General features: G+C 51.9%; 1 protein-coding gene across 1 annotated transcript; it reads right to left on the reverse strand.

The window, feature by feature from the left end:
* Window positions 1-411: 411 nt before the first annotated feature.
* On the reverse strand, window positions 412-16,552 carry CUNH3orf70 (chromosome unknown C3orf70 homolog). Its single transcript, XM_065748212.1, has 2 exons — window positions 16,375-16,552; window positions 412-1,227 (listed from the first exon to the last, which is right to left on the reverse strand). Exons 1-2 carry the CDS (start codon window positions 16,550-16,552, stop codon window positions 671-673), a joined length of 735 nt encoding a protein of 244 aa, XP_065604284.1. The 3' UTR covers window positions 412-670.
* Window positions 16,553-17,842: the final 1,290 nt, after the last annotated feature.

Consider the following 17,842-nt stretch of genomic DNA (forward strand, 5'->3'; position numbering starts at 1 on the left):
GCCTTTCCAGGAGATTTCAGAGCCGGGACTTAACTCAGCAGATGCTCAGTGCATAGCCTGGAGAAGTTGGAGGCACTTTGTGCATTCTCTAGCCTGCCATGCCAACCCACTGGAAGAGTGGTACCAACGGCATTCAAGAAGGGTCACACCAGCACTAGAAAAAAGTACGGACCACGCGGAAGGCCAGAGACAGAGAGAGCCTCTTGTCGCTGCACTTCGCATAGGTTTTTTGTAAGAAATAAGGACAACTTGGTTTTGCTGCTCACAGGCGTGCTGCACCAGCTCACCCTCTGTGCTTTGAAGAACACCAGCAACCATCCCGACTGCTGAAAACACGTTGAGTGGCACATCCTCGTACGAGAAGTAGCATATGATGTAACCCAGACCAAGAAAAAGGCCTTTTTGTTGTTGTTGTTCGGCTATAAAAGTCTTAAGATTTATCACTACCTTACGTGCAGATGAGGGAGATCTGATCAGGCTGAGAACAAAATTGCTCAGGCTGCTGCTATTTCACCAATACGCAAGTCCCGTGACCGCGCTCCCGTGAGGAATCAGAAATATCAAGTGCACTGGAAAAAAGGGATTGTCAGAAAAAAAAGGGGAAGTGTGAGTACTACAAAAGCAACGTTACTGAGTGGGAACTGGACTGGTCTGAGAGCAACTGGTCGGATCACACAGTGGTTTCTATAGTCTCAATCACTTCCATTTCACACTGCGAAGGTGACAAGAGTGGGCACTCATCTGGTTCCCAGCTGCTGTCTGGGCTGTAGTCTTCTTCTGAACTTAGCTCGGCCACCCCCTCCGTGTCCTCATCGCACGACTCCATGTAGTGAACCCCCACCGCATTGATCCCGGAGTCCTCAGAGCTGGAAGGGGACGAGCAGTGATCTGTTTTTGGTGTATTGCTCTCTTTTGTGATTAAGGCATTGCGAACAGAGACTTCCTCGGGCTTTGTCTTGTGGGGCGCGGGGGGAGGCTGCCTCTGCACGTAGCACATCTTCCCGTTGATGCATTTCACGCGGTAATTGTCAATGAAGAGGTCTGCGATGGTGCAGAACTGCGGCGAGTCGGGGGGCAGCGGGGGCTGGAAGACGGGCGCGAACTTCAGGAAGTGCTCGGTGAGCGAAACGGAGATCTGGATCGTGTTCGTAGACTCCCGAGGGCGGACGGGTATTTCGGTGCTGGGAAGCTGCTCTACGGGCGTCATGGGCTGGTAGACATATTTACCTGTGGGGAAGACAGAAAAACAGCGTTTGAGGGCTTATCTTGAAGCTAGAAAGAAACTGATAAGATGATGCTCGCCTCATGCAGTCAGTAACAGCCAGCAGTTCCTTCTGTCAGCTGCTGCTCTGTTTTCAGTGGCCTCAAGGTGTTGGTCGGCTCTCTCCCGATGCAGGCTCTCTAACAGTTCAGGTAACCGTGACTCCTCTCAGCCCAGTCCCGCTTCTCTCCCTGTCCTTGCTCCTGAGACATCTGTAGGACATCCAGCGCTAGAAAATTGCTGCCGGGGGTGCAACCGCATGGCTGGGAAGTGGGACAGGCAGCAGTTCTGCCCGTGTCCCTTTGCTCAGAAACCTTTCTTTTTCTCACGCCAAACACAGAGCAATTCTCCCACACATCTCTGGCACAACGACCTACGTTTCCATTGCTGTTATTCTGCTTAACAGTGAGTCTCTCTGAGTGCATTTCCATGTTCTTTTTTTTTTCCTGTATTTCTCTGTATTACAAAGCAGAATTAACACGACTGCAACTGGAATTTTAAGACAGAAAATAAGGGAATTCCCATGCCATAGAAATGCCTTTGACATTTTGATTATCGAGTTAAGTAATAAGAAAAATAGGATTATGTTGTCTGTACAGAGCTGAACCAAGTGTGAAGTGAAGAGCACAGCTGAAAATCTCTACTAAAAGAAATAAATACGAGAGCAGAAAATCAGCACTTTGTTAGGAAAAACTGAGAAACCCCAGGCTATGCCAAAGACTGGAAAATGCTGTGTTTTATTTGCATGAAGCCCCTGAAAAATTCATGTCTCCCCAGGGGGTTCATGCACTATGAAAGCACAAATTTCCAGAAGACTTGCGAGTAGTGGGAGTCAGAAGTGTTTTGATGCAGGAGTTACGATACCGCAAATACGGCTTTGCAAAGGCAGAAAAGGCATCAAAGCGATGAAGGACTGTTTTGATGCTTGAAGCTCTCCAGGTACGGAGCAGAAAGGCACCACAGTAATGGACCTGGCTGTGCAGTGCTGAGGAGCTGCAGCTTTCCGGCACGCAGTTTTCTGGTCTCGGCTCAGGGGCAGTGCAGCTTTTCTCCCTCAAATTGCTCATTCCTCCCTAGGCACTGAGCATGGCCCGGATCAGCAACAGGACAAAGGGCTCACTGCCCCTCTGCTCAGCTTGGGCGTCCTTCACAGGCACTGACTGCAACGAATTCTCAGCCAGCATGGCACTGCCCATGGGATGGGCATCCCGCAGCAGTTCATCTGCTCTGCCAGCCCCCACGAGCCAGGGCCCACACGCACACACTGTGCTTCACCAGCCGAGCCCTGGTACGTCACCAGGGGAAACATCAAGCGCAGGAGAAGGCTCTTCCAGCCCTGCTGTGCCTGCTGTGCTGCAAGGAAAACAGCCTGCATGAAAGCAGGCTGCGCTCCCCAGCTGGGACTTCCCAACCTGTGCTATCCAGGGAAAGTGCTGGGGAGCACTGGAGTGTGACAGGGGCACAACGTGAGGCTGGCAGATGCAGAGAGCAGGACCAGGGGAAGGAGCACTGGGCACAGTGAGAAGGAAAAACACCCTTGTCGTGCAGCAGGAGAGAACCAGGCAGGCTCATGCTGCAGCAAGCGGGCATGAGAAGGAAAATGTTTGGCGAATAGATCTGACCAGCTTCACTTGAATACCTCACCAAGCATTTTTTTTTTCTAGGAGCTGGAACGATAGCTGTCGGAGCTGCTGGAAAAGCTCAGTGAAAATAAAAGTGCTACATTTTATTCCTCCGATCTGAGCATGGCTGGATGACAGGAAACACAGCCACCTTCCCCACTCGCCATCTAGTTAACATAGCCCAGCCTGAGCTTGCTGGAGGAATTCAGCACTACCTTAACCACAGGCAGAGCCCTCTGGAGCAGCAGCACAGCTATTTCTGCTCTGGCAGTCGCTGAGGGATGTGTGCTTTCTTGGTTTTTCAATCCTTGCCCACTCTGGGATGGCCAGACCCTGCCTGCAGCCCAGCTAACAGCAGCAGCTTTGCCTGCAGAAAGCCTTCCTGCACATCAGCGAGCATTAAGCATGTTGCTGCCTTGCAAAGCAACACAATCAACTGATTAGCATGCTGCTAATTGGAATGGTGTTCCACAAAATCCAGCTCACAGAAGCAGGGATGCGGCCTGTATCGATATCCCCCTGCCTGAAACCATGATGCTGTATTTATTCACGTATTTGGGCCGCTTCCGTGCAGGCTTCACTTCCATTGACAACCAATGGCAAGACGCTACTGAAAAAGCATTTCTCACCTTCTGTTTGAGGTGAGAAGGAAGGTGCTGGTAAACGTTTTAATGGGATGAAGAAAAATTTGTAAGAAAGGACTATAATTTTCCACTTAACACAGCTGCCACGTGCTGGCAGGGGCTGCTTGTGGTGGGAGGTGTGTAGGGGAACTGTCAGAAGTGATTTTTGCCTCTTTGAGTAGAAAAGGAGGGAAAGCAGGACATCTAAGCCATGGTAGCTTATAGCATAGCTGTTAAGGGAAGCAAAGATTCATCCAATGCTATTTAATAGAATCACAGAATATCCTGAGGTGAAGGGACCTTGAAGGAGGATGGAGTCCAACCCCTGGCTCCGTGCGGCACCACCCAAAAATCTGACTGTCTGAGAGTGCTGTCCAGGTGCTTCTTGAACTCCAGCAGCTTGGTGCCATCATCACTGCCCTGGGAACCTGTTCCAGTGCCCAACCACCCTCTCAGTGAAGAAACTCTTTCTGAACCTGGTGCCACGACACCTTCCCTCAGCTCCTTTGCTCTAGGGCCCAACAGCCCAAGGGGCTTCAGTGCTCCTCAGCCCCTTCCCCAAAAACTCTTTCAGTGGTGCTGCTCTGCAGGATCTCATCCCCCAGTCTGTATGTGTAGCCGGGGCTGCCCCTTCCCAGTGCAGAATGCAGCACTGCTCGTGTTCAACACCACATGGTTATTGATTGCCCATCTCTCTCATTTGCCTGGATCTCTGCAAGGCCTCTTCACCCCTGACACAGTCAGCAGCTCCTCCTCTCCCATCGAAACTTATTGTCAGAACACCTCCTAGCCCTACATCCAAGTCCCTCATGAAAACATCGAGGAGAACTGGCCCTAAAATGCTGGCACCCAGTAAATACAGCAGCTCTCACTCCAAGGTCCTGTTTACAGGTTCAGGAGAGCAGCAAACTGACCAGGCGTGCACGGAAAGCAAGGTCCTGGCTGTGTTCAAACTTCAGCTGTTTGTGGCCATGCTGACAAGCAAAGGCAAAGCTCTGGCTGGAGGGGAAGGCTGGCAGTGGGGAGCAGAACTGTCTGTGCTGCTGCTGCAGCAGCATGGGGCAATTGGCTCTGTGTTTCAAAACTGACGTGCTAGCACTAATTTCAGAGTAGAATCCAACAGTGGATAGCATTCCCACAGAGGATTTCAGGCCCCTTTGCGTGACCTTGCGTTGGCTGACAGTGTTTCTTTGTCTTTCAAGGACAAGTACTGCCAGGGTAAGGCAGAAATCACCCAAGAGGGAAAAGGAGATTTACAGTATGAACAGACTTCCTGTGTTTTTGGAAGATTCTGTTAGGAATTTCTTACATTCCAGTGAATTTTAGGGCGAAGTCTGTTTATTTTAGATTAAACCTCTGCTATCTGAGAATGATCAGTTATCTCTTCCAGGGAGGCTAGTACTCACAGCTGGACCTGTCAGGCTGGATCACGGACAAAGCTGCAGTAACGGCATCACTTATAACTTCTTACCCTACATAATGGATGGAAATGCATCAACCATGATGCGGATGCTATGAAAAATTTATGCAGGAGCAAAAATAAGATTGCCCACCCACTCCAGCTTGCGTGACTGGGAGGGCTGTCTTTTGAACAGATAATTATCCAAAAGCACAAGTCTCCACCCACTTTTATGATTTTGGGCTGATAAAGCTCCCCTTAAAATAAACAGAAACGTTTTTGCTGACTGCAAGCAGCTGGCAAAAAGTCCATGATAAAATAATATTGTGAGCACCTACTCTGACACACTCCTTCTAGTACTGCAGATTTGTTTCCACAGAGTCAGTTGGAGAAGTCTGGTCTGAGCTCTGCTGATGGCTGCTCCTCTAAATTACAGTGTTTTGCACAAATACAGATGCCAGACAGGGACTGCATCACAACTTGTTTCCTGGGTCATCTGCTACATCTGCCTACACAGAAGACGGTACTTCGGTGAAGGAAAAAAGACTGCATGTGCTGAACATGTTGGGTTTTGTCCAAAAAAAAAAATAAATAAATAAAATCATCAGAGTTCTGTGAGAAGCAGTTTGCAGAAGTTTGGGAAGACCTTGTGTGCTGTATTAGCTGCTCCTGAGTGAATGCTGTGGTTCTGGCCCTGCAGTTCTACCAACACAGTGCTACGGGGAAGCAACACCTGGTTTGTGTCCCGACTCCTGGAGGCGATGTGCGTGAAATCAGGCTCAAATCACGCCAAAATCAAATCCCCTGGAGAATTAACACGCAAGAGCCCAGCCAACTACAGAACAACCACTGCAGGCATGGCTCCTGGTGGAGCTGGAGGCTCTGCGATGAGGGACACAGCTCAAGCAAACTCACTCCACATGGGAAATATTCCACCCTCCCCAAAGTAGCCTGCTCCCATAAAAAATACATACATAAAATCTCTTTGCGGTACCAATTCCCAGAGCTGTGTGGTGGGTTGGTTGGAAATGGATCACGGTGTCTACTGCATGCGAAAAATAAATAAGGGCCTTTAGAAGTAAGCCATGAGGTCATCTCTCTCTGATTTTGTTGCTAATTGAGCAGTCTGCATGCATCATCACTGAACGGACGCAGCAGTAATTTCCGTGGCTAATACAAAATAACTTAACCATGAAATAAGCAGAGGTGCTGCTTAAATATTTTATTCCCCACTTCCCTTTGTCCCAGCATTCCAGTTTCCCTCTGACACTGACGTGCCTGGCATGTGAAAAGAAAAATTAAGGAAATCCACCTTTGAGCAGTGAGGTCTCTCATAACAAAGCCACTGTTGTCACCTTCTCAGAATGATACCTCCAAGGATTTTCTTACTAAGCAACAGTGAGTGTGCTGAAAGATGACAAAAGATGCTTCTGGACTGCAGACATCCAAGGCAGCAATGCATACTGTGCAGCAAACATTTGTTTGCGTGTGAGATGTTCAGGCATCTTTTAACCAACACACAAAAGCTACCCTTTCTCTTGCAGCTGCCTGGACAAAGATTTCTACACCCCCAATCTGCCAGCTCACCTACTCTCCAAAAGCCCGCAGGGCTAATGAGGACCTGCCATCTGTATGCTACTTAACTAAGGAGAAACTGGCTCAGCTTAACCAGTGCAGCTCAGGACCCGCTGCCATGCCTCAGAGCTGGCTGAGCACTAAGGCACCTGGCTGAGGTGTGCTGGAGGGAAACAGGCTCTGATCACAGGGATCTCAGTGCCTCTGGATGTGGTGTATGATCCAGAGAGGCAGAAGCTGTGATTCTGCTTGGCTCTGCACCTTCACAACAATCCCAGCGATGTTCAGTTGCAAAGGCAACACGAGTCCTGCTTCTGCCACTCCAGAGCCTTGCCAAAAACATCAGCTGATGTGGGAGAGGAGGCAGCCCCACTACGAAGAACATCAGTGTATGAGATTCTCGTTACATACCGTACAGCTTCGGAGGGGTGAAGGCAAAGCAGGCATTCCTAAGGCAAGTGGCAGGAGACAGAACTGGGAGTGGAGGATTTCAGCATTAGGGCAAGGAGAGCTCACACTGCTGCGTGTGGGAAAGCCCTGAAGATCAGCCTCTCAAATACTGCCCTCCCTCTTAGAGAGGAGGACCGAGCTGCCACAGGGACAAATCGATTGCCACGCTTCTTCCTTCTTTTTCTCTCAAGTTACGTGCACTGCTCGGGACAAAAAAACCTCTGCAAACCACAATGGGCCTCACCATAAACATTCACCAAGGGCTGTAATAGTTCCAAATTACACTTTGCTTAGAGCACAGTTAATAGCTTTTGCAGAGAGATGAGAACAAATGGAAGGGAAAACCTAGAGCATGTTTACAGATGTCACATGAAAAAACACCGCTAACCCAGTTTCCATTTCTATTAGGGGAACAGCTGGTGGGCTGTACCTCGCAGAACAGAGCAAGCGTCGGGAGCATGAGACAAGGAACAAGCCACCAGGGGAGAAGGGAATTATTCCAGGACACTGAGGCACTGTCAGATCTACAGTACAAGCCCAAGCAGAGCTGAACCGTGCCACTGTGGGCTGCAACGAAGCATGACTAAAACGCTTGTCTACGCTGAAAGATCCTCATACGTAAAGGTGCGGAACACTTTAGCACAAGCACTCTGTGCTTTTTCCAAGCGGATCTGAGAAAGCAGAGAGCGATTGTTCATCCAGACTTCTAATGTGGAGAAGGCAGGGCACACAAGAATGCTTGCAGCACTTCTGGTGTAGATGGGAGCCCCAAAAGACAGGGGCTCCCCTCGCCCCAGCCCTGGAGGTCAGGCAGTGGGACACGCCACCAGGAGCACACAGCCTCTTCTCACACCTGCACCCAGCACTGCGTCCTCTGTCCCATTCCCAATCTCACCCAGGCACGGAGGAGATCCGGCCCAGCGCTGTGCTTCCCAGTGGCTCCCCAGCAGTGATTCTGTATGGTTGCCAATTCTCTTCTCGCACGAAGGAGAGGTGTTCCCTCTGATTGCTGTGTGGTGAGAGACAGCTGTGACAGCCCTTGACTTGATGAGCTGTAAGCTTTTCACAGAACTCCAAGAAAGGGGAAAAACAAGAAGGCTTTTTCTTCCTCGTAATATGTATTTTGATGCCCTTTTGTCTTGATTTGTTTTAAATACAAAAGAAGGATCATGATTTTTTCCGTGCTGCGAGTGTTTCAGGGTTTTCTTCACGCTTTCACTCAATAGCAGGTTAACTCCTAAATGCAAGCAGAGCCTGGAGCCTCATTCTACCATCCCTGCTCCTTCATTTCTTACATGGATTTACCAGACTTAAAGAAATAGCAACACTGGAGGATTTAGAAAGGTTTCATGCAGCCATAAGCCCTCTTAAAGGAGCCATATTCCCATAAGAAGGGCAGCTGAGCAGCAGCCATCACTATCCGATCTCCAAACCCAACCACACTTGCCATCCAACACCCCTTTGCAAAGCTGCCCTGCAGAGAGGAGCAGCCTCTTTTTTGCATGCCTCTGAGAAATGTTATCTCCCAACTGAGGCTAGATATTTGTTAAATTCAGTACAGAAAATAGCAAGAAATGGCTTAGTGTTACATGTTTATTTTACAAAACCATCCCCATGCGCCATCTGCTCGAGATTCAGCATCCCATCGTTTTCATGCAGACGGTGTGCTGATATGGTAACAGAGAAGGATAACCACAGCTCAGCATCAAATGCTACCTCCGAAGAACGAAGGCATTTCCTGCTGCAGAGAAATACAGGCAGTGCAGACAAGCTACTGCCTTCCAGGTGCACAGCACGCTCCGCAGATGGTGCTCCCACGGGCGCCTCTCTGAGATGGCAATGTTTTCCTGCAAATCCTTAAACAAGCGGAACAGCTCAATGGTCCTTGAAGGGCAAGTTCTCTCCAAAGGACCACACAAGACCTGCCACTCTGCACCCATAGGAGGGAAGGGATGGCCGAGGCAGGGGGCTGCTCTTGTGGCTTGGAATAGCAGCATCTAGATGGCTGCAGTCTGCTTTCCCGATGAGCTGACAGAAACAATGGCATATGTGATGTGTGGCACTGGTGCTCTGCCTTCCTGTTGTCACACTGCAGGGTCTCCTGCTGACACATCATCTGTGCTGGGGCCTTGCAGACCACGAGCCTTCTGAGCTCGACAAACACATTCCTCATTTTCACTGATGGGAAGAGCGTCCTTATCATCAACGCGTGCCATCCTTTCAAGCTCATTCACTTGTTTCCTCCAGTGCTTATCTAGGCACATTTCCACTCATGCTTCATTTGGGCCAGTCTCCATATTCCTATTACAAGGCTCTCCAAAACCTGTTCTGGAGAGTCTGAAGGACTGCTCTCCCTGTGCACACCCAAAATAGGTCGCCGCTCAGAGCTGATGCACGCAGGTGTTGGTGCCGACCCTTCCCACGGAGGAGCCTGGGATCCAGCAATGCTGCACAAGATAATATAAAATCCCAAGCGACCCCAGAGGAGGAGGAGAAGGAGGAGTGCCACCACGTCACACAGTGCTGCTGCAGAAGGGCTCAGAGCAGCTGGACAGCGTGGGTGGGAGCAAGCTCAGCACTCGCTGCTGCAGCACGGGAAGGGAACGCTGGCGGAGGGGTAAGAGTCACTCTGAGCTTCACACCACGGGAAGATCCCACAGCAAGATCCAGCTGGGCATGCTGAGGGCTGGAGGCACAGGGCGGGAGGAGCAGAGAACAAGGTGCCTCCTTTTATCTGCCCAGTTGCAGACAGCTTCATGCCAGCAGACTGCAGGAAGGCTGCAAGAAACACAGCTCTGAATCAGCAAAGGCGCTGAAATCCAAGCAATGCCACACAACAAGGGGCATGCAGCAGCTTAAATGGCTGCAGGTGTGCTGCTTGGAGCAGCAGGAGGGAAGATGGCATGGTATGCACTCACAGGGCACAGCAAGGAAACGCTTCAGGGTTGGGTGTGGGCACCCAGGTAAAGCTGCAGCTCTGGCAGCGTGCACGTGTGCTCCGGAGCCCTGCAGCCGTCAGTGAGAACAGGAATACAAACGTAAGCTCTTGTTAAAAGTGTTTTACAACATAGGTTATATATAAATTCCAACTGTTACGTTGCCTAAATTAAACTATGAGTATATTAAAAACAAGGTGCAGTTGCCAAGCAATCGGATTTCACTTTCCCAGTAGGTCTCTGACTTCCAGCTATGTGAATATACCAAACCAGTGGCAAAAACATCTCTAAACTGCACCAACTGCGCTTCCTAAATCCTGTGATCAGTCACTATACAACAATTGCTTATTGGAACAATCAGTCATCGTGAAAGCACATTCTGTGTCTTACAGGCAGATAATCCACAGAGGTGCTGGAACAAGCACACCGAAGCATGGTCACTTCACGTACAGACAGAGACGAGATGGAAACCGATCTACTGTCCATCAGCTTCTTACGTCGCTGCAGGCTTCTGCCATCCACACAACGACCAATCTGGGAGGTTTTAGAATGTTTGTGAGTAAAGCACTCCATTTTTTGTCCTTCACAGAAACAACAGTTCCTGGTACAGGCTTAGCAGCGCGTTAACAAAGCTTAGTTAACTCGGTTAACAAAGCTTGAAGTGACTCACGAGTGCAAGGCAGCTTCAGGTAGACGGAGAGGCGTGATGTAAAACACCCCAAGACGTCCATTCTGTGCAGGTCCAGCTCTGCAGCAATGTGAGCAGTGACAAAACGTGCTCTTAGCGTGCCAGGGAACCCGAGGCCCAATGCATCTGAAGCACTCTTCAGTGCTCCCAGCAAACCTGGGCCTGCAGTCAGACCCGCAGGGCGGGAACCAGGATGGCGACGGCCTCATGACTCACCCTGTAATGGGGCAGTGCAAGGATATGACCACAGGCTGCAGTGAAGGCACGTGAAACACCCATCAGCAGCCAGCAGAGCAAAGGCAACCTGCCAGGAGGCACTGGAGCCGTACGCTTTTGCATTCGGGCACTTGAAGTAAATACGCTTGCAGAATCAAGCAGGAAAATCGATTTCCTCGCTCGCAGAGTTCAGGAAGGAAACCACGCATTTACAGGGACACTGTAGCACCCGTGTGCATCTCATCTCTGAGCTGTTGCTCCGCAGTGAAAAAAAAGTGCCTGCAGCCTTTCCCCAGAACGAAGGAGCTGAAGCAGAGGCCCAGCCGTCCTCGCCAGCCCTTTGGGGAGCACCCTGAGCACACAGCAAGGCCAGCTGGCAGGACACAGAGACGGTGAACTTTCCCCTTCCGAGGTCCTTGCTTACGATGCACAACAGCCACCACTCCCCGGGTTCAGGCAGTGGTGTTTCTGCAGGGTTTGATGAAATCTACACATCTGCATTCTCTCTGACACACGGCATTAATGCTCCATTCCCACCCTGGTTTGGGGATTAGAACTAAAGCCAGAGCGATGGTCTCAGGCCCAGAAAACTGAGCCCATACAGCTGCAGGTAGCTGTTTACCCCTACAGTTACACGTCACAGTGTTTTAAGCTGACACTCTTCCCTTCGTTGCGTACAGCTTAGTGAAATGAAGCTAAAATATCACAGGTCTTTCAAATACAGGTGAAGAGAAGATCTTGCACAGCCACAGGCAGCAAATCCTCATTAGAAGTGTTTTCCATTGCCAGCTGACAAATCCACCTTTGGGCGAGCGTAGCCTGGTGCTCATCCTAATGCTTTGCTCACGCACGAGCATTTTTGTCCAGATCCACAGACTTAAACTGGATGAATGTTTAAATCCTTCTCACAGCAAACACTGAAGAAAAATGCTTATTTCGTCTCGGATTTGTCATCGTCCTCCCACCAAAGCAAGCCATTTTTCAGGGAATACACAGCCCTGGAGCTTCTAGCCCAGCCACTCCACTCCAACTCAGGGCTTCTCCACAAGGACAAGAGTCCTTGATCCAAGATCCAAGATCACAGAACTGTAGGGGTTGGAAGGGACCTCACCGAGTCCAACCCCCTGCCAAAGCGGCCCCCTAGTCTGGGTTCTACAGGTAGGTGTCCAGGCTCTTGAGCTCTGCAGCACTGCACTTGAATACCCTCAATAAACACTTCAGCTCATTAACCAGTGCTCTGTTGCAGGAAACAAAGGCTGCCTTGCTGATTCCCTGCTCACGGCTCTCCCTGCCGGACTGGGAGGGCTGGGGTCTGAACAATTACACGGGATCCAATGATTGTCGGAGCCCCTGCTGACAGCTTCTGGTGCTCTGGATGAGGAGATGGAAACGGGACTTGGGTGCACACAGCTGCCTGCCTGCTGCTCACACCGCTACGGAGTGGGGAACACCCGCAACTGACACGTGGGGCCAGGATGTGCACACTGCCAGGGGACAGCCAGGAGATGCTGTGTGACACTCACAGTCACCACAGAGAGCAGCAATTGAGGCCGGCCCCGACAGAGAGCTTTCCGCTGTTTTGTGAGATGGAAAATTAATGTTTTTATCTAAGAATGCCGTAAAATAAAAACACTGGTATCTCGAGCAGTGAAGAATGTAAGAAGCACATACAGGCCAGGTGCAGCAAACATACTGATGTGCTTTGCTCCACGGCAGCAGCTGTGGGGGACTGATAACCAGCACTCACTGCCTGAGCAGCGCAGGAGATACGCGGACCCAAAGGCACGGCCGGCTCGTCCCACCCTGCAGACTACAGACACCCACACAGCAGGCACTGAGAAGCAATGAAGTCCTGCCCTCCCTGTCACAGCCAGGCAGGGAACGGCAGCGTGCTCCGGTTCTTTGTCCTTAGAACACGTGCTGGCACGGCCAAAATCGGAGAGCTTCTTCCCAGAGGCACGCAGGAAACATATGCCCTTCTCGGCGTGTCACCCGCTGCCGAAGCCCATTTTCTGCTCTTGGCTGAGGAGCAGCAGGGTTTCTTGCCAAGGCCGCCCGACCTCCTGCAGAAAGCAGCAGGTCAGGGCTAAGAGCACCGTCATTACGTGATGCACACCGGGGAGCAGGAAGCTAGTTCAGGGCACACCTGCACATCCCATACACCACTCAGCAACACGTGAGGGCGGGGGAGTGTTTGTGGGTTTAAAACCCACACTGCTGCCACTATCTCCTTCAGATGTCTCAGCCTAGCAAGTATTTTCTGACCACCCAAAGGAGTCCCCCAGCGCTCACCCACACTGTTTATTTTCCAGCAATTGGCACAAACAGCTGAATCCTGCAGAAGCAGTGGAACACAACGCTTACTGGCTGCATCGGTGTTTCAGTGTAAGACACGCACGAGGTTTTAGGTAAGCGAAGATCTGCTTTTTGGGCACTGAACCCAGACAATACATCGACTGCTACCTTGTATTAGTCTTTCTGTGATGTATTATCTCTTGACACAGCTGCTGTGCAGTGAGCATTGTGGACTCATTACAACACACTGTTGATAAGTGCAACACAGCTTCACGCGGTGTTTAACACGCTGCAAAATATTCAGATAAAACGGGAACAGCTGCGAGAGTTGCAGCAGAATACCCTATTTTTGCACTGTCCAGGAGTGAAGCCAATGCTGTGTTCACACCAAGTGTGATGCTTTCTCCGGTGAGGTAATCTTTAGGATCAAGTGCAGCAGCCAGGGAAGTCACAACCCCACACATCTGACCCCTGGCAGAGGCAGGTAGCACAATACACACGGCGTGGGGTGAGAGCAGCAGCACAAACCAGCCCTCAGTGGAAATCCCGAGGGGAGGGAAGGCAGGCAGGCCCCTTGCTGCAGACCCTCCTCGTTGTGTGCTCTTACTCTGGAAAAAGTTGATCTGAACAATTCAAGCTTCTCAACCTGCATCTAAAGGACAGCATCCCACAGGCTGTCAGAGGGATGGAGAGCAGGCTGTCATCCTGGCAAGGAGAACACGCTTGGGCTGAAAGGGCAGAGTAAGGCTGATGCTGACCTGAAATAAACTACCAGGCTCAGACCAGGAGTCACACAGGTACAGCACCTGAGGCTCCCGGAGGCCTTCAGATGTACTGACCAGCCCGTGATCTCACTCACCAGCTACTATGGCCATTTGATGGGCAGAGAAACATCACGGAATCATGGGACATTGGAGGTAAAGAGAAAGCTTAAAGGACTGCTTACTTCAGAGCATGCCAACAAAAATGGCTTTGGGGAATTGAGACTAGATTCTCTCTCAGTTATTACTTCCATAGCCAAGTGGCTCTGCTGTGCTAAATTGCTTCTGTCACTGAAGTAAGCAGATGTGATCCTGAATACACACGAGGAGGCAATCTACTGATCTTAGCAGAGGTGAGTTCTTGTCATTTTTCAGTGTAAGTGCACTTGTGCACTTTAATGGAGCTGACATTCTCCAGCACCTTGGACGCCAGTGGAAAATAATACTTCAAGGGCCATTTTAATTGACACAGTGCTTCCTGTACCTCAACGCAGCTCTTAAGAGTCACAGTAAAGCACTTGCGAGAACCCTCTGAGGATTCCTAAGCCAGTATTACAGCGCTGTGTTTATGGAAGATAACTTCCAATAGTGTTTAATTACATCTCTGACCTCTATACAATTCTCCATTATAGCCCTCGTTCTTACCCCTTTTAAGTCCAACTGCAGTCAATCTGCAAGAGCAAGATACAAAGAGATGCTTGGCTCTGGAATTTGCATTAGGAAATAAGGAGCGAGAAGGCAGAGCACGTCTTCCTAGCTTTCAAATTGATCAGGAAAATGAAGTATGTGACTCCTTTAGTTTAAAATTACAGTCCCACAGGACAAACGCATTTCAGAGTTTCCTCCCTCGTTTAATGAGCAATGAAGAAAAAAGTTTGCAGTTCTTAATGAAAGTTAGGATTACTTTTAATTCTTATGATCGCTGGAGGGAGGCTAAGGGTCGGGTGGCATCTCAAGAAAACGCCTTTCCAGATGGGAATCAGCTCTGTGTCACTCCGGAGCTCTGTGACACCAGCCCAAGTCCTCCTTCAGAGGCCTTCAATGAATGTGATTCCTCACCTTTTTATTCTGTTCCCTCGCTCCATTTTTCATCCTACTTAAGCAATGTTTTCTAATACCCAAAGCTAATGTCTTCCTTGCCTTGGCTAAGTGATAACTGGTGATCCAAGACACAGCCCTCTTTTCTAGGCTTCCCAAAGCTCCCCTCCCCTCCTCGCTCGGTTCTTTTACAGCCCGAGCAACTCCTTCTCTTCTGCAGCCCTTTGTAAACCTCTTCTGCACCAATCACTGTGGCCTCCTACAGAACCTCTCCATTTCCACAGTTTTCTGGCAGCGCAATGCTCAAAACTAAACCCATCAGTCTGGTTTCATCATTACTGAGCTGGAGAGGCTAATTAAGTTGCATGCTTGCCACGCTCCGGCTAATGCCTCCCCAGTGAAGTGAAGGCTTGGGTTCTGTTTTTGGATTTTCTACCACAAAGGCCTCCTGCTGATGACGCATATTCAGTCCATGATCCATCTTAATCCCCAGATCCCTCACTGCACTGTCACTCCTCCGTGCTCCAGCTCTGCACCTGGCTCTCCCTCACCAGGACCATCCCCAGCTGATCGTAGATAGCACCTCCAGTTTGCAAACCCCATTTTGAGCTCAGCTCCCGTCCTCCGGAGTGCTTACAAGCACCGAGAACCAAAGCCACAAATATTCTGGAAGAGAAGAACACATCTAGGTCACAACTCGAGGGCCACCGTGCCACTGGTGCAATGTCCTGACCAAGGCATTGATGTTCCCATGCAACAGGTAACCGTGCCACCTCCTCACGTCACCTGCTGCCACCACGCACTGCTCACTCACATCAGGGCACTGGCAGAAAACACGGTTGTTCCCAACTGGGCCCTAAATCAGGGTGACATCCTAAAGCGTGCATTTAATGAGAAGCTCCCATCCAAATGAGAAAGCGTCCTTCCAGGTTTTCCCCATTAAGCCAAGCGTGGGAACCACGTTTCAGCTACAAAGGGAGGCGATGGCAGGACAGCAGGATGCCAGCACCACGGACACCTCCGGCACTCTCAGCCCGGACCGACCTTCACCCCACCGTGCTCCAAGCACGACAGCCCCGGCCCCATTCCCCACGTCCTGCAGCCACGCCGCTGGACCGGCCCGCTCCTCGAGGAGGGCGGCGATTAATATTCATCAAACAGTGCCCGGCCAGCCCCGGCCCGCGCCATCACCCCCAGCAGCATCTCGAGGGCACATATTAAAGTTATCCTGCAGCTCTCCCACACTCTCAGCCCTCTACCCCACTCCGAGTCTCCCGTTCCCGCATCACAGAAGCGGACCTCGCGCATCCTCCCGCACCAAGGACGACCGCACGAGGAAGAACCGCGGTGCGGACGCAGCGAGCGGCTCTCCCCGCGCCCCGCACCGCCGCTCCGCACCGCAGCCCTCCGGGACGGGACGGGACGGGGCGGGACGGGAAGGCGGCCGCCGGGCATCGCGGAGCCGCTACGACCGTCCGGACCGGCGGGAGCCCGGCGCTCGCTCACTCACAGTGGCACCATCCCAGGTGGCAGCACCAGTGCAGGCGGAAGCAGCGGCCGTGGCTGTGCGTGGCGCAAAGGGAGAGCCCGTCGCACGGCTGGAAGTCGGGTCTGCCCGCGCAGCTGCGGGCCAGCGCCTGAGCCTCGTCCAGCTTCTCGCTCTTGGCCGCCGCCGCCGCCCCGCTCATGGCGCCGCCGCTCCGCCCGCAGCCCCCGCGCCGCAGCGGCCAGGAGGAGGAGGAGGAGGAGGAGGAGGAGGAGATGAGGAGGAGGAGGAAAGAGAGCCGAGCCGCAGCGGGGACCGCCCGCCCGCCCAGAGCAGCGGGGGGCAGCGCCGCGGGCAAGGCCCGGCAGCCCGCCCCGACGGCTCCGCCCCGCCCCGCCCCGCCCGCGGAGCCGCCGGTGCTCCGCCGCCCTTCGGCACCGCCCGAGGGTCCAGGGGAAGGGCGGCGGAGCCGGGAAGCGAGCTGGGCTGGGTCAGGATGCGGAACAGGAGGCTCGGGGGAGACCTCATCGCCCTGCCTGAGAGGGGGCTGCGGGGAGGTGGGGGGTGCGCGCGGGTGACAGCGATGGGACGAGTGGTGGTCGTTTCATTTTGGTTCATAAAGATGTGGAAGGGCTTTGTTGTTTTCCAACGAGCGCAACTTCAGATCGAAATTGAAGCTGGGTGCTGCGCTGTTTGGCTTCAGGAGGTGCTCTCGCTTCCCTGTCAAGTTTGAAACTGTCTTTATTGCCCCTCCGGTCGGTACGAGGGGAGCTGGGGTCAGCACTCTGCTAGAACACAGGGAGGTTCACAGCAGAAGGAAATGTGATTGCAGAATCAGGTATTTCTTTGCCGCTGTCCCACTGGTTTATAAAGAGCATCCTAAAAATTCCCGTTCCCTGGAGCTCGCCAGCAGCAAACAGGAAATGCAGCTCAGCCCCCGTGGGAGCCAGGCTGCAAGGAGAGCCAGGCTGGCACCAAGCCCTCCCACCGCCTCACCTCCAGAGCTGCTCTCACACCCGGCCTGGCCTGCAAGACTGCTTTCCACTCAAAAAGAAACACAGCCACAGAAGGCGAGCTGTGTGATCCACAAATGGGAGTCCAGTGTTCCTGGCAAGGCTGAACACGTGCTGCAAGACGGTGCTTCCTCGTATGCCATAGGGCACAGGGCAGGGAGCTCTCTGCCTCCCTTTGAAGGCCCTGTCCTGCGGGGGACGCTGATCAAAGCTAAAGCAATTCTCTGCCACACTCCTTTTCTTCGCCGTTTTGCAAAATGCCCGTGGCTGAAAAATTAATAGAGGCATGGAGTGGCCACAAGGTGCTGGGGCTTGATATCCAGAAACTTAACAAAGGGCGTGCCCACCCCTCCTCACCCCACTCCCGCTGCAAGGGGTGCCCTTTTCCAGCCTGTCTCCCGAACGGGTGAACCCCACGGCAGGAGCCCGGGAGCGGGTGCAGCGCGGCGTGTCCGGAGCTGTCCTGCCGTGACGTGACA

This window comes from Cyrtonyx montezumae, unplaced genomic scaffold, assembly GCF_038088225.1.
Source record: "Cyrtonyx montezumae isolate F1298 unplaced genomic scaffold, pur_monq_1.0 scaffold_5, whole genome shotgun sequence".
NCBI classification, from domain to species: Eukaryota; Metazoa; Chordata; class Aves; order Galliformes; family Odontophoridae; genus Cyrtonyx; species Cyrtonyx montezumae.

Coding starts and splice junctions, on each gene's coding strand:
- CUNH3orf70 (XM_065748212.1), bottom strand. CDS start 16,552: ATGAGCGGGGCGGCGGCGGCGGCCAAGAGCGAGAAGCTGGACGAGGCT. Junction 1,228..16,374: donor CCACCTGGGATGGTGCCACT/GTGAGTGAGCGA, acceptor TCTTCCCCACAG/GTAAATATGTCTACCAGCCC.